The 19521-nt window shown below is 40.0% G+C and overlaps 3 protein-coding genes across 3 annotated transcripts; 2 read left to right on the top strand and 1 right to left on the bottom strand.

Moving 5' to 3' along the window:
* The first annotated feature begins 787 nt into the window (after window positions 1–787).
* Window positions 788–11287, top strand: LOC127777220 (endoribonuclease Dicer homolog 3a). The gene is made up of 26 exons (XM_052303781.1): window positions 788–963; window positions 1336–1441; window positions 1538–1718; window positions 1794–1907; window positions 2486–2620; window positions 2724–2793; window positions 3121–3185; window positions 3511–3642; window positions 3749–3901; window positions 4184–4358; window positions 4673–4778; window positions 4865–5057; window positions 5139–5299; window positions 5417–5635; window positions 5785–6041; window positions 6787–7058; window positions 7138–7628; window positions 7707–7804; window positions 8060–8283; window positions 8368–8577; window positions 8686–9159; window positions 9245–9526; window positions 9803–10129; window positions 10224–10407; window positions 10539–10650; window positions 10742–11287. The coding sequence occupies exons 2-26, from the start codon at window positions 1341–1343 to the stop codon at window positions 10959–10961; spliced, it is 4956 nt and encodes a 1651-aa protein (XP_052159741.1). The 5' UTR covers window positions 788–963; window positions 1336–1340; the 3' UTR covers window positions 10962–11287.
* Window positions 11288–11815: 528 nt separating this feature from the next.
* Window positions 11816–14680, top strand: LOC127760454 (histone deacetylase HDT2-like). The gene is made up of 10 exons (XM_052284718.1): window positions 11816–11952; window positions 12589–12659; window positions 12826–13043; window positions 13152–13174; window positions 13272–13310; window positions 13425–13549; window positions 13662–13823; window positions 13927–14014; window positions 14102–14213; window positions 14308–14680. Exons 1-10 carry the CDS (start codon window positions 11940–11942, stop codon window positions 14366–14368), a joined length of 912 nt encoding a protein of 303 aa, XP_052140678.1. The 5' UTR covers window positions 11816–11939; the 3' UTR covers window positions 14369–14680.
* Window positions 14681–15811: 1131 nt separating this feature from the next.
* On the bottom strand, window positions 15812–18936 carry LOC127763657 (histone deacetylase HDT2-like). Its single transcript, XM_052288429.1, has 10 exons — window positions 18770–18936; window positions 17752–17822; window positions 17465–17670; window positions 17355–17377; window positions 17207–17263; window positions 16852–17039; window positions 16634–16705; window positions 16444–16540; window positions 16135–16345; window positions 15812–16051 (listed from the first exon to the last, which is right to left on the bottom strand). Exons 1-10 carry the CDS (start codon window positions 18792–18794, stop codon window positions 15988–15990), a joined length of 1014 nt encoding a protein of 337 aa, XP_052144389.1. The 5' UTR covers window positions 18795–18936; the 3' UTR covers window positions 15812–15987.
* Between the last annotated feature and the right edge of the window lie 585 nt (window positions 18937–19521).

The following is a 19521-nucleotide window of genomic DNA, read 5'->3' as shown; positions in this document are numbered from 1 at the left end:
CGGAGAACCTCACCGGAGCTTTGCTGGAGTTTGTGTAGGAGGATCAAATGGATTCTATTCGCATATTTTCCTTGGTATATATCAAATTTGGGTTAACGGGTCTCCACACAGGCTACGCGCCCTAGTCGTGCAAGGTCAACACGACACGACCTGACATCTCACTAGACCATACCTGGGCTTCAGCCTCAACATATGGGCTGACACGACACGCCTGTGCGGTGAGCCATGCTTAATCCGATAATGCCCATACGTACTTAAGCCCCCTTTGATTCAAAGGAAATTCATAGCAATTTTAGAGGATTTCATTCCTATAGGAATTTTTCCTATATAGCCCTTTGAATCAAAGGAATGGATCTTATGTAATCCTATGAAATTCCCATGGATTGCGTAATGCTATGTAAGTTTTGGAGGAATTCTAACATGAGGTAAAACCTCTTGGAAACTTTTGTTTGAGTCTCTATCTCTCCTATAATTCCCGCGTTTTTCGTGCAGTCCAATCAAACGACCATTCCTGTGTTTTTCCTTTGTTTTGCAATCCTCTGTTTTACACTTACATTCCTATCAAAATCCTGCGTTTTTCCTATTCCTATGTTTTCTCATTCCTGCGATTCAAAGGAGCCCTTAATATTTATCTAACAATCTCAATCCTATAAAATATTAAAATAAAAATCTTAAAAAGGTCCAGTCCCAAGGGCTCCGTTTGGAAAGATTTTCACCGTTTGGGTAGGTTGGGGATGGGATGAGATGTGCAATCCCGGGAGAATCCCGGTGAATTGAGTGCTCGGCTCAATTAGGAAATTACCCTCGCCATTTTGACGTAGTGGCCTCTGTCGTCCGTGAGTTACCCTGACCCCTCCGCGTCAGTTTGCCCGCCGCGGCGCCGCCGCCGCCGCCGCCGATCCCCATCCATCCCGCGAGCGAGCAGGGCGCCGTCGTTCGTCCTGCTGCATCCGCCGCATCCTGGTGAGCACCTCCTCCGCCACCGCCGCCTGCGTCGATCCCCATCCATCGCGCGCGCGAGCGAGCTGGGTCGCCGTCGTTCGTACTGCTGCTTCCGCCGCTTCCGTTACGCACATCCTCTTTCTACCCACGCACTTTTTCTCGGATTTGCGTTAATCCTAGCTTCTGTTCTAGAAACTGACTTAACCTTAGAAAATAGTACTAATAACAGTTCAATGGTTCCCAAAAAGTTTGGGGGTTTAACTGAACCCCCATGTCCCATGTTAGATCCGCCACTGCTTCGAGGATTACTAATTCCGTTCTATTTGGGTGTGAATATTCTCAATGGTGAATTGTCATGACCTCACTTGGTAAATTCCTCTGTTGGAATGGCAGTAAACATGAACCCTTTAAAGAGGTCATTGGAATCATCTTCTCAGGAACATGAAGCAGGCAAACAGAAACTGCAGAAGAGAGAGTGTCAAGATTTCACTCCCAGAAGGTTCTGCGGAGTTCTCCTTTTCACAGTTACTATATTATATAATCAGAAAAAGAGTGCAATCCTGTGACATTGCTTTGTGATGCTGAAATTGGTCAGATATCAGCTTGATGTCTATGAGGTTGCAATGCGGAGAAACACGATTGCGATGCTTGACACAGGAGCCGGGAAGACAATGATTGCTGTGATGCTTATCAAGGAGTTCGGAAAGATAAACAGAACAAAGAATGCTGGAAAAGTCATCATATTTCTTGCACCAACAGTTCAACTTGTTGCACAGGTTATACCAGTCTGTAGACTGTTCGTTTTATCCTAACTGTAACGTAATTTATACTAACATTATTTTTTGCCACAGCAATGCGAGGTGATTGAAATCCACACAGATTTTGAGGTAGAACAATACTATGGTGCAAAGGGGGTTGATCAATGGACAGGTCCTAGATGGCAAGAGCAAATCTCAAAATACCAGGCAAGCATTTATTTGTTGTTGTTTTAAAGGCTCACTGATTCATCATATGTGCTAAAGAAAATACTCATTCCATGCTAGCAGCACTTATGATCTGCAGTCTTCTGTTCACTATATTATAGAGTAAATTTCACGAAACTACAGATTTTTAACCAAATTATCGCAAAACTACAGATTTAAGGCCAAGTATTAGAGAACTACAGATTTAATACTAAAGTTATCACAAAACAACATATTCTAGAGTATAAATCTATAGCACTACCGTTACGTTAGAGCTATAAACATTGTAGTTTTGTGCTTAAAATTGGCACTAAACCTGTAGTTTTGTGGTAAATTTGCTACTTAATCTTTATCTTTGTGATACTCTATCTTAAATCTGTAGTTCTATGAGAAATTCCATGCTAAATCTGTAGTTTTGTGATATAACACCTAAACTCTGTAGTTTTGTGACAGTTTGATCGAAGTATCCATAGTTTTGTGAAATTTACTCAACATCTTTTGTTAAGAATATCCCATAGATGTTTTTCCCCTGTTCTATCTACTTGTTGATGCTTTCAACACTTATAATAATAAAATTGCAGGTCATGGTCATGACACCACAGGTGTTCCTACAAGCTTTACGCAATGCTTTCTTAATCTTGGACATGGTTAGTCTCATGATATTTGATGAATGCCATCATGCAACTGGAAACCACCCTTATACAAGAATAATGAAGGTATTGTGAAATACCATCTTATCATGTATTTTTTTTTTTGACATTAGCATTTAGGTTTTTCTTTTTTGTGTTTGTCATATGTTATAACTCATCACTATCTCAGGAGTTCTATCACAAATCAGAACATAAGCCAAGTGTGTTTGGTATGACAGCATCACCTGTTATAAGAAAAGGCAAGTATTCAGTTATCTGCAAGAGCTATAGAATGCTTCTTCTTCTTTTCTTTTGTGTGGGTGTGGGTGGGGGGAGGAATGGGATGTTAAGAGACTTATAAGTCAGAAAAGATCAGCAATAAATTTCTTGTAAACAGTGGCATTTAGGACATGTGTTAATTCTGACCTGCCATCTAAGAGAAATATCCAGGAATAATGATCGTGCGCATAATCTCTAATTTCACTTTGGCCATAGAGTTCATAAATGCCAATATTTCTGGCAGATTTGATTTATTCGCATCACTTAGTCTTATTAGATGATTTGAGTTTTCATGGTTTTCTTTGCAGGTATCTCTTCTCATTTGGATTGTGAAGGTCAGTTCTGTGAATTGGAGAACCTGTTAGATGCTAAGGTATGTTCAGTTTCCTGCTTTGCCACACATATTATTTGAATAAGCTGGGTTAGATTATACAGGACATGTTAGTTCTGATAACTACACTATTCTACTTTGTCTATTGAAGTGCAAGGATATATACATACCTGAATTCCAATTATTTACTGATTGTGGTTTTCAACCAAATGCAAATTGTTTTACTGTTGTGTTCGTTTTGAGAGCTTAGGTGATATATATTTATCTGTTTTACCCATGCCATTTTGGGATACACCTATGACCCCTTTTAAAAATGTGATACGGTTATCTGCGTACTTTGATTCTCATCAATTTTTATCTGTAACAGATCTACACAGTTTCAGATAGAGAAGAGATAGAGTTTTGTGTTCCTTCTGCAAAAGAAATGTGCAGGTACTATGACTCGAAACCAGTTTGTTTTGAAGATTTGAGTGAAGAATTGGGAGTTTTATGTTCCAAGGTTTTATATCTCTTTTTTCTCTTCTATATTGATCAAATTTGTCATCAAAGTTTGCAGCTCAGCATTTTAAATGTTTCTAAGAACACACTCTTTTATGTATGTGCAGTATGATGCATTGACAACAGAGTTGCAGAATAAGCGAAGCGACATGTATAAAGATGCTGATGATATAACAAAAGAATCAAAGAGACGCCTTTCTAAATCTATAGCAAAAATTTGCTACTGCCTTGATGATGTTGGTCTTATTTGTGCAAGTGAGGTATTTGTTATATTCATTTGTTCTAGCTACTTATGTTACAGGAACTGAGCTTAACTTGGTGCGAAGCGCGTTTGCACGCCTCACAACCTATTTAAATCCTTTTCAGCCTAATTTTGGGTTACTTTCTTCTTAACCAAAAAAATCCCATCTCTTAGTAATTCCTTTTTCTCTCTCATACTGCAACGTTAGCTTTCTATGTTTGAAGAGTTCTTTTACCGTCACTTTGCTTCAGAGTTCATGTCTTAATATGGGTAAATAATAACTTATCATTCATTCTCTTAGGCCACAAAAATCTGCATTGAAAGGGGCCAGGAGAAAGGTTGGCTGAAGGAAGTAGTTGATGCCACAGATCAGCAAACTGATGCAAATGGATCACGCCTATTTGCAGAAAATTCAGCGCTTCATATGAAGTTCTTTGAGGAAGCCTTGCATTTAATTGACAAACGCCTCCAACAAGGTATGACTATGTAGGTAAAACTAATAATGGAGTGGTAATGTCTGTAAACTTATTTGCAACCTTACACTGTTATGCCATGCCATTAGTCAATGGATCTAAGCATATATAGCACTGCAACACCCTATATGAACTTATGGAGTATGATGAATCTGTTTGATAGGAAGTATCATGTACCATCTCCTTGATGAATTCCTATCCTTTCATTTGATGTCTGTGTGTAGCATGAAGATGGTACTTCAGTCTTTTGGCTCTCTTCTCAATATGAAAATGCTCAGTCCTTCTGTGTATTCTCTAAACTATTTGCTATCTTCCAGGTATCGACATGCTTCTAAACTCAGAAAGTGGATGTGTTGAAGCAGCAAAGACGGGCTATATTTCCCCAAAGCTCTATGAACTCATCCAGATCTTTCACTCTTTTAGGTATTATTTCTTGGGGAAGGTCCACTTGTTTATTTTTTTCAATTGTGTGCCTTTACACTGACGTGACACATTTCTATGCCTAACAGTAACTCTCGTCATGCTCGATGCCTCATTTTTGTTGATCGAAAGATCACTGCTAGAGTCATTGACCGGACGATTAAGAAAATTGGCCACCTTGCACATTTCACAGTTTCTTTTCTTACTGGAGGGAGATCTTCGGTGGATGCTCTGACACCCAAAATGCAGAAGGATACATTGGATTCATTTCGCTCTGGAAAGGTACTTAAGATATGTCAACACTTGGAGAAACTGAAGCATAGTTCTCATGATATAACCTTGTTTTCCCTTTCTAAAATGCAGGTGAACTTACTATTTACTACAGATGTTGCTGAAGAGGGTATCCATGTCCCAGAATGCTCTTGTGTAATACGATTTGATTTGCCAAGGACAACACATAGCTATGTGCAGTCACGTGGACGAGCACGCCAGGAAGACTCTCAGTACATTCTCATGATTGAACGGTATAACCTTAATGCTACCCCATTTACACCTTTTATTCACGTGCTTTTAACTGAATGCAGAGAGGAATGGCAAACAAGAAGGATGCAAGGATACATAATTCATTTCTTCTAATGCAGGGGGAACGTGAAGCAAAATGATTTGATATCTGCAATTGTGAGAAGTGAGACTTCAATGGTTAAGATTGCTTCAAGCAGAGAGTCTGGAAATCTGTCGCCTGGTTTTGTTCCCAATGAAGAAATAAACGAATACCATGTAGGCACAACAGGAGCGAAAGTAACTGCTGATTCAAGCATCAGTATTGTCTACCGATACTGTGAGAAGCTTCCGCAGGATAAGTATGTTGATCTCATTTTCAGTTGTCTCTTTTTACATGACTACACAGATTGCACCTATAAATAGATCTGCAATACCTGGTTTCAGTCTGTTAACGTTTTTGTTTGGAGACCTCCAATTCACTTTCTTGCCATTTCTGCTTGTGTTACAGGTGCTACCCCCCAAAACCTACATTTGAGTTCACTCATCATGATGATGGATATGTGTGTACATTAGCATTACCACCAAGTGCTGTGCTTCAAATTCTGGTGGGCCCAAAAGCAAGAAACATGCACAAAGCAAAACAGCTCGTTTGCCTTGATGCATGTAAGAAGTTGCATGAGCTAGGAGCACTTGATGACCACCTTTGTCTATCTGTTGAAGATCCAGTTCCAGAAATTGTAAGCAAAAATAAGGGTACTGGTATAGGTATGTGATTGCCAAGTTTTATAAGGAGTAAATCGTATCACTGGTCCTCTAACTTGAACTAATTGTTCACCATCTGGGTTCCTGTACTTAGAAAATACATATTTTAGTCCATAAAGTACATTAAGGTGGTCATTTTAGGTCCATCTGCGTAACTAGCATTCCTTGTGGACATGATACACTGAGGTGGATCTGGCATCCTTGTGCCCCCCGGCCCCTCCCCACAACCTCCAACCCCCCCAAAAAAAAACTGTGCCATGAGTGCAACATCACAAATGCTGTTTTTGTCAACTAGATGCTGCACCTAAGGTCAGCTGCATCTCTGGGAGCATGAGTGAACATCACCTGCATGCTTCATCATCACCTCATTAAGTTTCCATCTCCATGAATTGTGTTGTTACTTGTGACATCCACCGCAAAATAGTACAACAATTTAGGGGAGATATCTAAGGGAGAAGAGAGAGGGACGGCCACACATAAAATGCCATTTCTTCTGGATTGTATAGTTAATAATCTACTTCACGCACTTTTGGACCTAGATTTGCATTTTCTACATATATGTACCTAGATTAGTCCTGTGTACAAGTTTAAGGATTCGCCATGCAATTTACTCCAAGTTAAGATGCCATATGCTGGCTGGTTCTTTGTAACCAGCGTATGTAGTCAAGCTTATTTGTAGGACTGACTCCATTATACTTCTTACAAAGAAATAGATGTCATGGTAATGTTCTCTATTACCTTCTTGAAGGTACAACCAAACGGAAGGAGCTACATGGTACAACAAGAATTCATGCTTGGTCTGGCAATTGGGTGTCAAAGAAAACTGCACTCAAGCTTCAAAGCTACAAAATGAATTTTGTTTGTGACCAAGCTGGTCAGATTTACTCTGAATTTGTTCTGTTAATTGATGCAACTTTACCGGATGAAGTCGCTACTTTGGAGATTGACCTATATTTGCACGACAAGATGGTCAAAACTTCAGTTTCTTCTTGTGGACTTCTTGAGTTGGATGCTCAACAGGTATGATGAAGTTTGTCCCCTACTCTTGTTTTTTTCCCATTTAATCTGAAAAATTCCTTATCCTTTTTTTTTGTCTCAGATGGAACAAGCAAAGTTGTTTCAAGGGCTTCTCTTCAATGGTTTGTTTGGAAAGCTGTTTACTAGATCAAAAGTACCTAATGCTCCGAGGGAATTCATTCTTAATAAAGAGGATACATTTGTGTGGAACACTGCGAGTGTATATTTGCTTTTACCAACAAATCCTTCTTTTGACTCCAACGTTTGTATTAATTGGAGTGTCATTGATGCGGCAGCTACGGCAGTTAAACTTATGAGAAGGATTTATTCTGAGAATAAAAGAGAATTACTTGGAATATTTGATTCTGACCAAAATGTTGGAGATTTAATTCATTTAGCTAACAAGTCGTGTAAGGCTAACAGCCTCAAAGATATGGTAGTTCTAGCAGTTCACACTGGGAAGATATATACTGCTCTTGATATTACTGAATTATCTGGCGATAGCGCTTTTGATGGTGCATCTGATAAGAAAGAATGTAAATTCCGGACATTCGCAGAATATTTCAAAAAGAAGTGTGTATAGTTTTGTGCATGTCCATGTGCTTGCTCAGGTATAATCTTGCTTTTTTTGTCTAATATATTCGTTTACAGGTATGGCATAGTACTTCGCCACCCCTCACAGCCACTACTAGTTTTGAAGCCTAGTCATAATCCTCACAACCTTCTTTCCTCGAAGTTCAGGGATGAAGGTCTGTATCTATTCTTCTATATAGTTAGTTTTGTTCTACCTTGTGTTTGTCTGCCCTAACTGGTTACTTATTAGTTTTTTCAAGCAAGATTAGTTCGAAGCATCTCTATTTTTGTACTTCGATGATTAGTGATAAACCCATTTGTTAGACTGGTTACTTTTGCATAAACTGTTTTATTTTTGTAATTTGTAGCCAAGTTGATTATGTCGTATATAGGCTGATCTAATATTTATGATTGCTGTTGCTTTTTTGTAGGTAATGTTGTGGAGAATATGAGTAATGGCACACCAGTTGTAAATAAAACAAGCAACCGTGTCCACATGCCTCCTGAGTTGCTGATTCCCCTTGATTTACCTGTGGAAATTTTGAGATCATTCTATTTGTTTCCGGCTTTGATGTATCGGATTGAGTCATTAACGTTAGCTAGTCAACTAAGAAGTGAAATTGGATACAGCGATTCTAATATATCAAGTTTCCTGGTATAGATGCTTATACCTCTCTCTTCTATACATACATTTTCTGTTTCTTTAATATGAAATGATATATTGGCACATGTTCTTTAGATTCTGGAAGCTATTACAACGCTTAGGTGCTCTGAGGATTTCTCTATGGAGCGTCTAGAATTATTGGGAGACTCTGTATTGAAGTATGCAGTGAGTTGTCATCTTTTCCTGAAATTTCCTAATAAGGATGAGGGGCAGCTATCATCCATAAGGTGCCATATGATTTGTAATGCCACACTTTATAAGCTTGGAATTGAACGCAATGTACAGGTAAATTCACATTATCATTTGGCAGTGTCTAGAGATTTTGTATTTCATGGACACACTGAGCTTTAATTGTCTGAGCTAAGTTGACAATTGGTGGAATGTAATCAACAGGGTTACGTACGTGATGCTGCATTTGATCCTCGTCGATGGCTAGCACCAGGACAGCTCTCTATTCGTCCATCTCCTTGTGAATGCCCTGTAAAATCTGAGGTTGTAACTGACGATATTCAAATCATTGATGACAAGGCTATTGTTCTAGGCAAGGCGTGTGACAAGGGACACAGATGGATGTGTTCCAAAACCATTGCTGATTGTGTTGAGGCTATTATTGGGGCATATTATGCAGGGGGTGGTTTAAGAGCAGCCATGGCAGTTCTCAAATGGTTGGGCATCGGGGCTGAAATTGAAGAAGATTTGATTGTGCAGGCCATATTGAGTGCTTCTGTGCAGACTTATCTTCCAAAAGACAATGTATTTGAAATGCTTGAAGCAAAACTAGGCTATTCTTTCTCGGTGAAAGGTCTTTTGGTAGAGGCTCTGACTCACCCATCACAGCAGGAGTTAGGTGCAAAATACTGCTACGAGGTATCGGGTGAACATAAAACTATTTTGCTGGTCCTTCATATTGTGTCTTAACTTACCCAACTTCTCTAATGTTTTTTTTTAACAGCGCCTAGAGTTCCTCGGTGATGCGGTCTTAGACATTCTGTTAACAAGATATCTTTTCAATAGTCATAAAGACACTAATGAGGGGGAGTTGACAGACTTACGTTCTGCATCAGTCAATAATGAAAACTTTGCACAAGTTGCAGTAAAGCACAACTTCCATCACTTTCTCCAGCATTCTTCTGGGCTTCTGTTAGACCAAATTACTGAATATGTGAATAGGTTGGAAGGTTCATCCATGGACAAAGTTGAACTGTTATCAGATGGACTCCCAAAAGGGCCTAAAGTACGTTCTTTCTTTGTTTTAACATGTGTGTGGTTTGCTCTTATCAGAATAAAATCAAGTCAATACGTTAGGATTTCAGTTCATATGAATGACATTTGCTTTAAGTTAGAGCATCTTATAAATGCATGGCTATGTATTTAATATACTTTTTACAAGTTATTTGCATTGCATTACCTGTGTCCTTTTTAGTGTCATCTTCCAGTATTGACATACACAATCATCTTTACAATTTATCTATATTAATATATCATATTTCACTTGTCTATTGTGATACAGGTCCTTGGTGATATTGTAGAAAGTATTGCAGGTGCAATTCTTTTAGACACCAAACTTGATTTGGATGTAGTCTGGGGTATTTTTGAACCCCTTCTTTCCCCAATTGTCACACCTGAGAATCTGGAGTTACCTCCATACAGAGAGCTTATCGAATGGTGTGGCAAACATGGGTATTTTGTAGGAATTAACTGTAGAGATCAAGGAGACACGGTAGTGGCTACTCTTGATGTACAGCTCAAAGAGGTGCTTCTTGTGAGGCAAGGTTTTAGCAAGAAAAGAAAAGATGCGAAAGCGCATGCATCTTCCTTACTGCTCAAAGATCTCGAGGTGTCCTATTTTTGTGCTCCACTATTTTGGTAGTGTATGTTGCAATGTTCTTTTAGGGGATAATATAAGCTGACAGGTTTATTCGTTTTTGCAGGAAAAAGGACTAATAATCCCAAAGAATGCAAGCAAGACAGAACAATTTGAAAAGCATTGTGGCAGCAGTAATCCCTTCAACAATTTGCATGTCGATGCAATGGATACACAGACTCCAAAACCAACCAAGGAAAAAAACGCAGCTGATTCAAGGAACATTTCTGATCCCCTGCTTGGTAAACCATGTATGTTCTCAATCACCAGTGGTTCTGTTTTTGTTGTTATCTCTGTGCTTTCATTCATATCAGGACCTCATATATCCACGTCTGTAGAACGAATCAATTTGATAAAGTTCAACAATTTTATCTTGTTTCAGTGCACGTGATTGTGAAAACGAGTAAAGGAGGACCACGCATTGCATTATATGAGTTGTGTAAAAAGTTGCAATGGCCAATGCCTACAATGGAATCTGAGAAAGTACAACCAAGGTACTAAGATTTCATACTAGCCTGTGAATGCCTGTTTATTTACTTATCTGTGCAACAGTGCAAAATAACTTACTAATCTTTCATGGTTCAGCTTTAGCAGCGTGTGCTCCTCCCCTGGTGGTTCCTCTCAGAAAGCTACCCCCCAAGCGTTCGCTTTCGCTTCAACCATTACATTGCATATACCAAATGCTGATGTGATCAGCCTCACAGGAGATGGCCGTGCAGATAAGAAGAGCTCACAGGATTCTGCTGCCCTGTTCTTGCTCTATGAGCTTCAGCGGCGAGGTACTTTGCAACTCCAGGAGGTGTGAAGGAACGACAACTGATTGCTTGCCAACCAGTTGCTTGGAAGTTGGAATAATAGACCAACCAGTTGCTTGCCACCACTCAGCTTTGTACATCTTCTCCTGTGTTCACCTTCTGAATTATGATAAGAGGGTACCCAAAGAATGGAGAACAGCTGACCTGGTTCTGGTGTGTGTCAGTTGTTATGTGTGTTTGTCCATATGTTATCTGCGTAGAAACTGAATAAGCCCCCAAAGTTGTTGCTGACGATAAACACGCAAATATCATGCCCCTGTAGCCTGTAGGTGTTAAACCAATTGTTCAAGGATAAAAAGAGACCATTTTCAAATCATGTTTCCTTGTTCTATTATTACACAAACATACCGGACTTTTTTTCTTATAAAAACTACTCCAGTAAACATTTGATCATTCGGTTACTCTTGCATAAATATGAACAGAAAGGAAATCGTGATTTTATGGTGATCAAATGTATAATTGGCATTTGATCACTCGATTGCTCTTTGCGTGAATGTGAGCAGAAAAATGGAAGTCGTGATGTTATGGTGATCATCAAATGTATAATTGACATCTGATCAGTGATCACTCGATTACTCTTTGCGTAAATATGAACAGAAAATGGAAATCGTGATTTTCTGGGGGATCAAATGTGAAATTGGGCCGAATATGGATACCATCCCAGCTAAACAGGCCACGTTCTCAATTTAAGCCCAGACAAAGCCCAATTTCATAATTTTATCTGCTCCACCACTTCGTGTCCCTGATCCCCTTCCCTCCTCCAAAATCAAAACCGGGAAAGCCAACCAACCAACGGCCACAGATCTCGGCTACCGGAACGAATCGACGGCCCAGATTCGTCGCCTCACCTTCCCCGCCGTCCGCTTCGCATCCCCCGCTTAAACCCTAAACCCCGCGTCCCCGCTTCCTCCTCGATCTTAGGGTTTCGCGCGGCCGCGCCTCCGATTCGTCGTCCCAACGAGGCAGCGATGGAATTCTGGGGTAAGATCCCCCCCTCTCTCTCTCCAAGATTCTGGTTGATTATATTTGTGTTGTGTTCTCGGGGAGATTTTATTTGCAATTATTTTGGTGCGAATTTTGGGCGTGTCGTGTTCCCGTGATGAGATGTTGGTAATGCTTCAAACGGTGTTGGGGGGTGTGCGATTTTAGATGGTGTTCTCGTCAACGAGCTTCTCCGCGATCCCACTTTAGGCTCTGTTTTGTCTAGTGCCGAGGAACGGGCTTATCATCGGTTTTGTGTTCCGAGGTTGAGAAATTCGTCATCTTGTCTGTATTATAATCTGAATTTTATGATGTACTGTTAAATATCACCCTTCCTTCCCTGTAGAAAGCCTTGTAGTTTGATGATAACTTGATAAGGGTCTCCTATGCCATTATATGTGGGGTGATGGGATGATCATTTAGTGGGTTGTCAAATTTCAAGTAGTGAAAAGTTTTTTTTTTGACTTATTGTTGATGCTAGATTGTGGGAGCTTTTCAAGCGCTGATTTGTTATTTGGCATAACTCTACGTTTTCTCAATGCACTATGGGCTGCATTTTCAATCTCCAGCTATGCAAGGGAATTCGTAAAGTGTGATTTATGATGGGAGTTTGAATGATTGATCTGAATCATGCAGGTATTGAAGTGAAGCCAGGAAAGGCTGTTTCATTTAACGTTGATGATGAGTGTGTGATTCACATATCACAGGTTTAGCACCCTCAACCCTCATCTTCCAAACACACACAACGAACAAAAAAAGGGAGGGAGAGAATAAAATTTAAATACAACTTGTCTGATTGTTTATAATTTGTGTTCGTTCTCAATCTCGGTCCTTACATAATTGATCTTTTCATGTTATTGTTACTTTTTTTAGGTTGCACTGGGAGAAACAAAGAAGGCGGGAAGTGAGAATGTAGTTGTATCTGTTAAAGTTGATGGCAAGAAGACAGTTATTGGAAATCTATCGGCTAAAAATCATCCTCAATTTATGTGTGATTTGTTTATTGGCAATGACTTTGAGCTTTCACACAGTTCAAAGACTACTAGTGTCTTCCTGTGTGGTTACAAGACTGACATGCCTAACCCATATGAATATCCTTCAACATATGCACTTGGAATTATTTTCGAATCATATTTAGATTTTATTTGAAATATCCTTTGGGAACCTTGTTTCCTTAACCATGTTGTTTCTTTTCTCACATCCGATTCTGGTGAAGATGAGGGTAAATTCATTGACTGATATTTCTGAAATAATTTCTATTGTTTAAGTATCCAATATTTCTATTATAACATAAACTAACTAGTATGTCCTTATTTCAGATGAAGATGAAAACATGTCTGACATCTGTGACATTATGGGTATGCAGATTTATTTTCTTTTTATTAGTTGCGCGTTTAAGATCACACATGCGCTTTCTTGACAATGGCTGAATTAATGCTCTGGGATTGCTGTATATCACTATATTTGTTAAGGTAAACATCTGGGAAGGCCTGTTGCAGAGGAAGGTAAAAAGGATAATTCTGATGATGGTATGGACTTGTCCTCATCTGATGATGATGATGATTCTTTGGACTCGTCCTCATCCGATGATGATGATGTAAGTTTATGATGAAAGTGCATTTACCCTCATAAAGATTTATGTATAGTTTTATGACGAAGAAAGTCTTATGTATAGTTTTTGTAATATTGCTCACTTTTTTCCCCTTAAGGATGAGTCAGGTGATGAGGATGATGGATCTGATGAGTTACCAGCAGAAATGGAGTCCAGTGAAGAAGAGGATGGGAGTGATGGGCAGGATGAATCATCTTCATCGATGGTGTCCACTGATGAAGAGGATGAAAGTGATGAGGAAGATGAAATTCCTGAGAAAGTATGCCCGATATCTGCCACTGTTCTTGATTTGTCTCTAAGATGCGATCTGACTCTTGATTTGTCTCTAAGATGCGATCTGACTCTTGTTTTGTGCTCGGCAGCCTGAGAGCAGCAAGCTGACAGCTGCTGGATCTACACTTTCTTCTGGTAAGAAGTCAAAGACTGCAACACACTTTGGCCAGAAAACAGGTTAGCTCTGCCGGACTGACGCTATTTTTATTAACCTTGCAACACACAGGGGACTCAACTTTAGCTAATTTTTCGCATTTACTAAAGGTGATAAGAATACTCATCCAGCAAAGGAAGATGGCAAGTCGCCGGCAATCAGCAAACCAAATAAGGAGACTCCCGAATCCTCCGGCACCCATGCCTGCAAGTATTGCAGCAAGTATGTATACAGCTTGGCAGTTTATTATTATGCTGTGATAAGATGCAGTCTTATCACAAGCATTCTAACATTAGATGGTTCTTCTCTCTCACAGGGCATTTAGTAGTGATAAATCACTCCGGTCTCATCAGAAGGCAAGACATCCAGCCAAGTGAACTACTGGTGGCATGTTTGACTGCAGCTGCTTTTGCTTCAAAGATGATCCTCTAATAGGCAGTTTTGGCCCTACAACCTGGGGCATACCCAATTTTGCTTGCTAAATGTTTCTTTTATTTTATTTTTTGGCGAAAACGTTGCTTAAAAATCCAGAAACATCCAAGTTGGATGAGGTTACAAGCTAGGTAGTACTATTAATTACAAAACAATGTTATTTGTGCTGTGATGGTCTGTGTGACTATTAATTACAAAACGATGTTATTTGTGCTGTGATGGTCTGTGACAATGCGGAGACTAGTCTGCTTTCTTGGTTACGAGGTTTTATATGCTGTCTTCTATGCTCTACTGTGGTTTGGGTATTTAATACTTGGTCAAGTTCTTCGTTTTCTTTCCATTCTGTGCACACGATCGCATGTACTCCCTCCATACTTATAAAGAAAGTCGTTTTAAACAGCGACACGGTTCTTGTTTCTATAAAAAATATTTATTGAAAAGTGATATATGTATACTTTTATGAAAATATTTTTCAAGACAAATATATTCGTATAACTTTTACATTTTCAAACTCAACAACTTGAGATTGAGATTTGTTCATGATTTATATTCCCAATGTTTGACTTAAACAGGCCCTGTGTAGTTCTAAAAACTTTTCCCAAAAACATCACAGCGAATCTTTGGACACATGTATGGAACATTAAATATAAATAAAAAGAAAAACTAATTGCACAGTTTGTATAGAAATCACGAGACGAATTTTTTTTAGCCTAATTAGTCCATTATTAGCTATAAGTGCTACAGTAAACCACATGTGCTAATGATGGATTAATTAGGCTCAAAACATGTGCTAATGATGGATTAATTAGGCTCAAAAGATTCGTCTCGCGGTTTTCAGGCGAGTTATGAAATTAGTTTTTTCATTCGTATAAAAAAAAACTCTTCCAACACCCGGTCAAACGTCCGATAAAACACTCAAAAATTTTCATTTCACCAACTAAGCAGACCGTTGAACATTATCCTAAACGTACGGAGGGAGTAACTCAACTCTGCGATGAAATCATGATATGCTGATTTCTGCACTCCAAGGCAATGATTTGTTTTATTGCCACGATCATGGACTCGTGGCTAATCACACTTAAGGAATCGAACGGTTGAGAATTTTAGTACAAGTTTTGTATGTAAATCTGGACATCCCAGACTTGTCTAAAACACAGACGAAACGGTTTTTTTTACAGACATACACCACCAGTTTTTGTTGGTTTATCATTGGTTTCCACGAAATCCAAAGATACCATACGAGCAGTTTTTTATCCCGGTATTGGGATCGTTAACCCAGATTGTGTCCGATATGAGCAGTTTTTTATCCCGGTATTGGGATCGTTAAACCAGATTTTGTCCGTCCAAACACACTCAGGAAAAAAAAAAAAGAGCAGATCCCAGAACAATGAAACGTGCAACATCCATATGCATTCATTAAAAAAGCGCCATATATCTACATGTTTCAGAAACTTGGCAAGTGCTCCAAAATTGTGCTTCATCAAAATATCTGGATCTCCAGCTTCAGAATTCAGTTACCTATCACTAACACACCTACACAGGATTGCCCAGAAGGTATTTCAGATCACTTAGTTGCAGTGTGTTTCGCCTTGGAATGAGCTTCCAGACCCATAGAGGTGTTGAAAGTCCTGAGAAAAATAGGAAGTGCATATGTGAGGATATAGCAGCATTACTAAGGTAAATCATTCAAATGAAAAGAACAAAAATTTACTTGTTGCATGGCTTGCAGGCATAACCAGCAGAATGCTCAGACATGTCATTATTGGCAGTCCTCTTCTTTGCCTGTTTTGCTGGATAAGGGGTCGCAACGTGGACATAGCCAGAGGATTGCTTAGCCATGTCATTGTTTACAGGTGTCTTCTTTGCCTGTTTTGCTGGATAAGGAGTCGCGACATGGACATAGCCACTTCTCTTGCCAGTTCCTGCACACAAGATCTACAAGTGAGAAATGCAATCTCTGTGCCATAAAAAAAACAGTGAATTTAGGGGGGAAAACAAATCAAAAGAAACAGTTTCCGACCAGCTTTGCTGTCCATAATTGGGGTTGCTAGCCTTGCCCTTTTCTGTGGAGGAGTGTTCAAGGGTGTTTCCACATGCCTATTTGTGCCTTTAGTATTCTGGGAGGTCAAGAAAACAAACAACAAAAAAATTTCAATATTTTCGACAAACAAAGCAACAGAAAACTACCAATTCCTTGAACAAGCTCACACCTTTGAAGGAGTCTCTTCTTCATCCGAACTATCACCATCATCATCACTAGAATCCTGTTTATCAATCATATCCTACAAATATATCGCATGATCATAACATATCCAGCATAAAGAAAACTTTGTTCGCACACCTACCGAAGTCCAAAACCATGTCATGGTTTCAGTCTGAACAAGAATCAGCATGCTGCTAGTTTTAATAGTGTTACTGTTTTACAAACCTCATCATCATCATATTCATCCTCGCCTGAAGCATCACTTTCTTCATCGCTGTCATCATCATCAGCTTCTGATTTCCCATAATTATTTCTTTCCTCTACAATAGCCTCTGGTGTAGGGGATGCAGCAGCAGCAGACTTAAGTGTGGCAAACTTACTTGGACTGTTTTGAACTTCTTTGATCTTATCATCTGAAAGGAAATAACATAAAAGAGTGTATCATTCGAAGATTCGCTTACCAGCTTGTATTAGCATGTGCATCAGATTCTAGCATAAAAAGATATAAAGTCTTATAAGTTCAATTACCATGCTATCTTAAGTCTTATAAAATAATTGTTACGATTAGCAAATTATATACCATCTGAATTGGGGAATAGTGGAATAGCCAGTGGAACCTCCTCATCAGATTCATCACCTGAAACATCACATCTTATGAGAATCAGGCCAAGTGCAGCGGAAACATCAGAGATGACCAATTACTACTAGTAAAGAACAAGGACACATACCTTCTTCAGTAGGAGAGTCAGATGTGCATACAGCCAGGCAAAAGGTTAAGGAAAAAAATTCCTACTCATGATTTATTTGAAGAAAGATCATTATAAATGCAAAAGGATATCTTCTCGCATCCGCAGCTTGGTAGCCAGAAAAGAAGATGTTGTAGGTCTTTGAGGTATGCAGTAACTCAAACTCCTTTTCAAACACCAGATCAATTGACAACTGAGGACGATGTTCAACTGAAAGTGTGCCGAGCAGAATCCTTTTACCATCAACTTCAACAAAAACTTGCACGTTCTCATTCAGCTCACCAGGCTCTAACGCTATCTGCAGTGAAAATGGGAACTTAAAGTAAACAAACTTGATCCACCTCCAAATGAGCTTTTAGGTACAATTTGTTAAACAAACCTGTGAAATATGATAATAGAATTCTCCTGGTGGATCACACATCACTGTCTCTCCAGGTCTGACAGCAACTCCTAGAAATGTGAATTACATTCATGAAAGCCATTAGTAAACATTGGTAAAAATGAGCAACACGTGAAACTGGGAATGACAAACATTTGCTTCTTTCTTAAGCTCTACAAATATGCCCATCACGCTTGTGTCCAACGCGATCAAAAGATCTCTTCACAGTTGACACAGAGGGGAAAAAACATTAGTGGCATGCCAACGGGCAGTTTGAATGCCACACTTGTGTTCAGAATAAGTACAACACATAATCGAAGGCAAATATAAGTAGAAGAATGCGCGTATTTCAGTGATAAATATTTCGTATCTACATAGGCAAGAAGAAACCATAGTCAATCATGAAGACCTGAAAAATCAAAGATTGACCAATCAACATCGACCTTGCCAGTCAACACTCTCCAGTAAGCTTCATGCCATGCTTAATTCATTAAAAAAACTGAAGCACTAAATCATCCAACCATAACATGAAAATACAAACTATACCAAATCCAGGAACCACCAAACAGAAGCAGGGAATGTATTACTCTCCAGAGCAAGGCACAGTTCATGAAGACAAACTACTGCCTTATTACTCCTAGATATCAACTTGTTCACTTGAATCCAACTCATCAATGGAATAGCCAAATTTCCTGCAGTTCTGCCAAGAGCCTGATTAAAGTTCGAGGGTATGACTGCATTTTCCTACACGAATATTGCTTCTATTTCTCCCCCAAATACACCAAAATACCACCGCATCCTATCAGGAAGCATTGCCGGTGAAAATATCCCCAGATCTCCGGAGCATATGGGGGAAAACCCAGCATTTAACCAAGAAACCGAGGATCAACAATCCACCACACCATTTTTACCCCTCAAAATTTCCCCTATCGACTAGGCGCGACCAAAAAAAAATTAAAGATGGCGTCGAATCGGGAGCGAGAAACAGTAGTAGGGTTCGGGGGCAAGAGGAACGCACCCCAGAATCCCATGGTCGTCTCCATGGGCGGCACGAAGGCGATCGCGTTCCCCGTGGCCTCTCCCTCCTTCCCCCTCCTCTCCTCTCCTCGCCGTGCCCCTCTGCTAGGGTTTTAGAGAGGGAGAGAGAGCAGCCGCGCGGCGGAGTGGAGGCGGCGTCGCTTTCGCTTCTTCTCTTCTGATTTTCCTACGTTTGCGAGGGGGCCGAGGCGTCGGGTGGGGTGGCTGGTCGTCTCCACGCTCAATGACAAGTGGGCCCATGGGTGTTATCCCGTCCGTCCGATCGGAAGCGAGGGAATCACATCCGTCCAAATCCTTTCTATATAAAAAAATAGGGGGAGAGGTTTTTACGCCGTTTTGCGGTGCATTGTCCGGCCCAGCATACCTTGCGTGGGCCGGCCGGCACTAAACACGAGAAGGAATAAGTTCATCTGAGGTCCCTTAACTTGTCAACGAATCCGATTTTCGTCCCTCAACCGAAAAAACAGATACAACGGGTACCTCAACTATCAAAACCGGTGCAGATTAGGTCCCTCGGCGGTTTTGATGGTGGTTTTGGCTGACGTGGCGCCTACGTGGCTAATTTGACTCGGACTTCATCTGACATGGCATTGACGTGGCGCCTACGTGGCAATTTGATCCGAAAAAATAATAAAACCCATAGGACCCACATGTCAGTTTCACACACATATTAATAAAAATGGTGGGGCCCACGTGGGCCCCACATGTCATCCTACCCCCTCCTCTTCTTCC

Source organism: Oryza glaberrima, chromosome 1, assembly GCF_000147395.1.
Source record: "Oryza glaberrima chromosome 1, OglaRS2, whole genome shotgun sequence".
In the NCBI taxonomy this organism is placed as follows: Eukaryota; Viridiplantae; Streptophyta; class Magnoliopsida; order Poales; family Poaceae; genus Oryza; species Oryza glaberrima.
The sequence above is the reverse complement of the archived record's forward strand: the minus strand, read 5'-3'. Positions and strand labels throughout refer to the sequence as shown.

Excerpts from the sequence above, each read along its gene's own strand:
- LOC127760454 (XM_052284718.1), top strand. Across the intron at positions 13,175-13,271 it reads CGATTCTGGTGAAGATGAGG|ATGAAGATGAAAACATGTCT; the intron begins GTAAATTCATTG and ends TCCTTATTTCAG. Across the intron at positions 14,015-14,101 it reads ACACTTTGGCCAGAAAACAG|GTGATAAGAATACTCATCCA; the intron begins GTTAGCTCTGCC and ends CATTTACTAAAG.
- LOC127777220 (XM_052303781.1), top strand. The coding sequence starts at position 1,341 with ATGAACCCTTTAAAGAGGTCATTGGAATCATCTTCTCAGGAACATGAA. Across the intron at positions 4,359-4,672 it reads TGACAAACGCCTCCAACAAG|GTATCGACATGCTTCTAAAC; the intron begins GTATGACTATGT and ends GCTATCTTCCAG. Across the intron at positions 9,527-9,802 it reads GACTCCCAAAAGGGCCTAAA|GTCCTTGGTGATATTGTAGA; the intron begins GTACGTTCTTTC and ends ATTGTGATACAG.
- LOC127763657 (XM_052288429.1), bottom strand. The coding sequence starts at position 18,794 with ATGGAGACGACCATGGGATTCTGGG. Across the intron at positions 17,264-17,354 it reads TGACTCTCCTACTGAAGAAG|GTGATGAATCTGATGAGGAG; the intron begins GTATGTGTCCTT and ends GTGATGTTTCAG. Across the intron at positions 16,346-16,443 it reads AATTATGGACAGCAAAGCTG|GAACTGGCAAGAGAAGTGGC; the intron begins GTCGGAAACTGT and ends TCTTGTGTGCAG.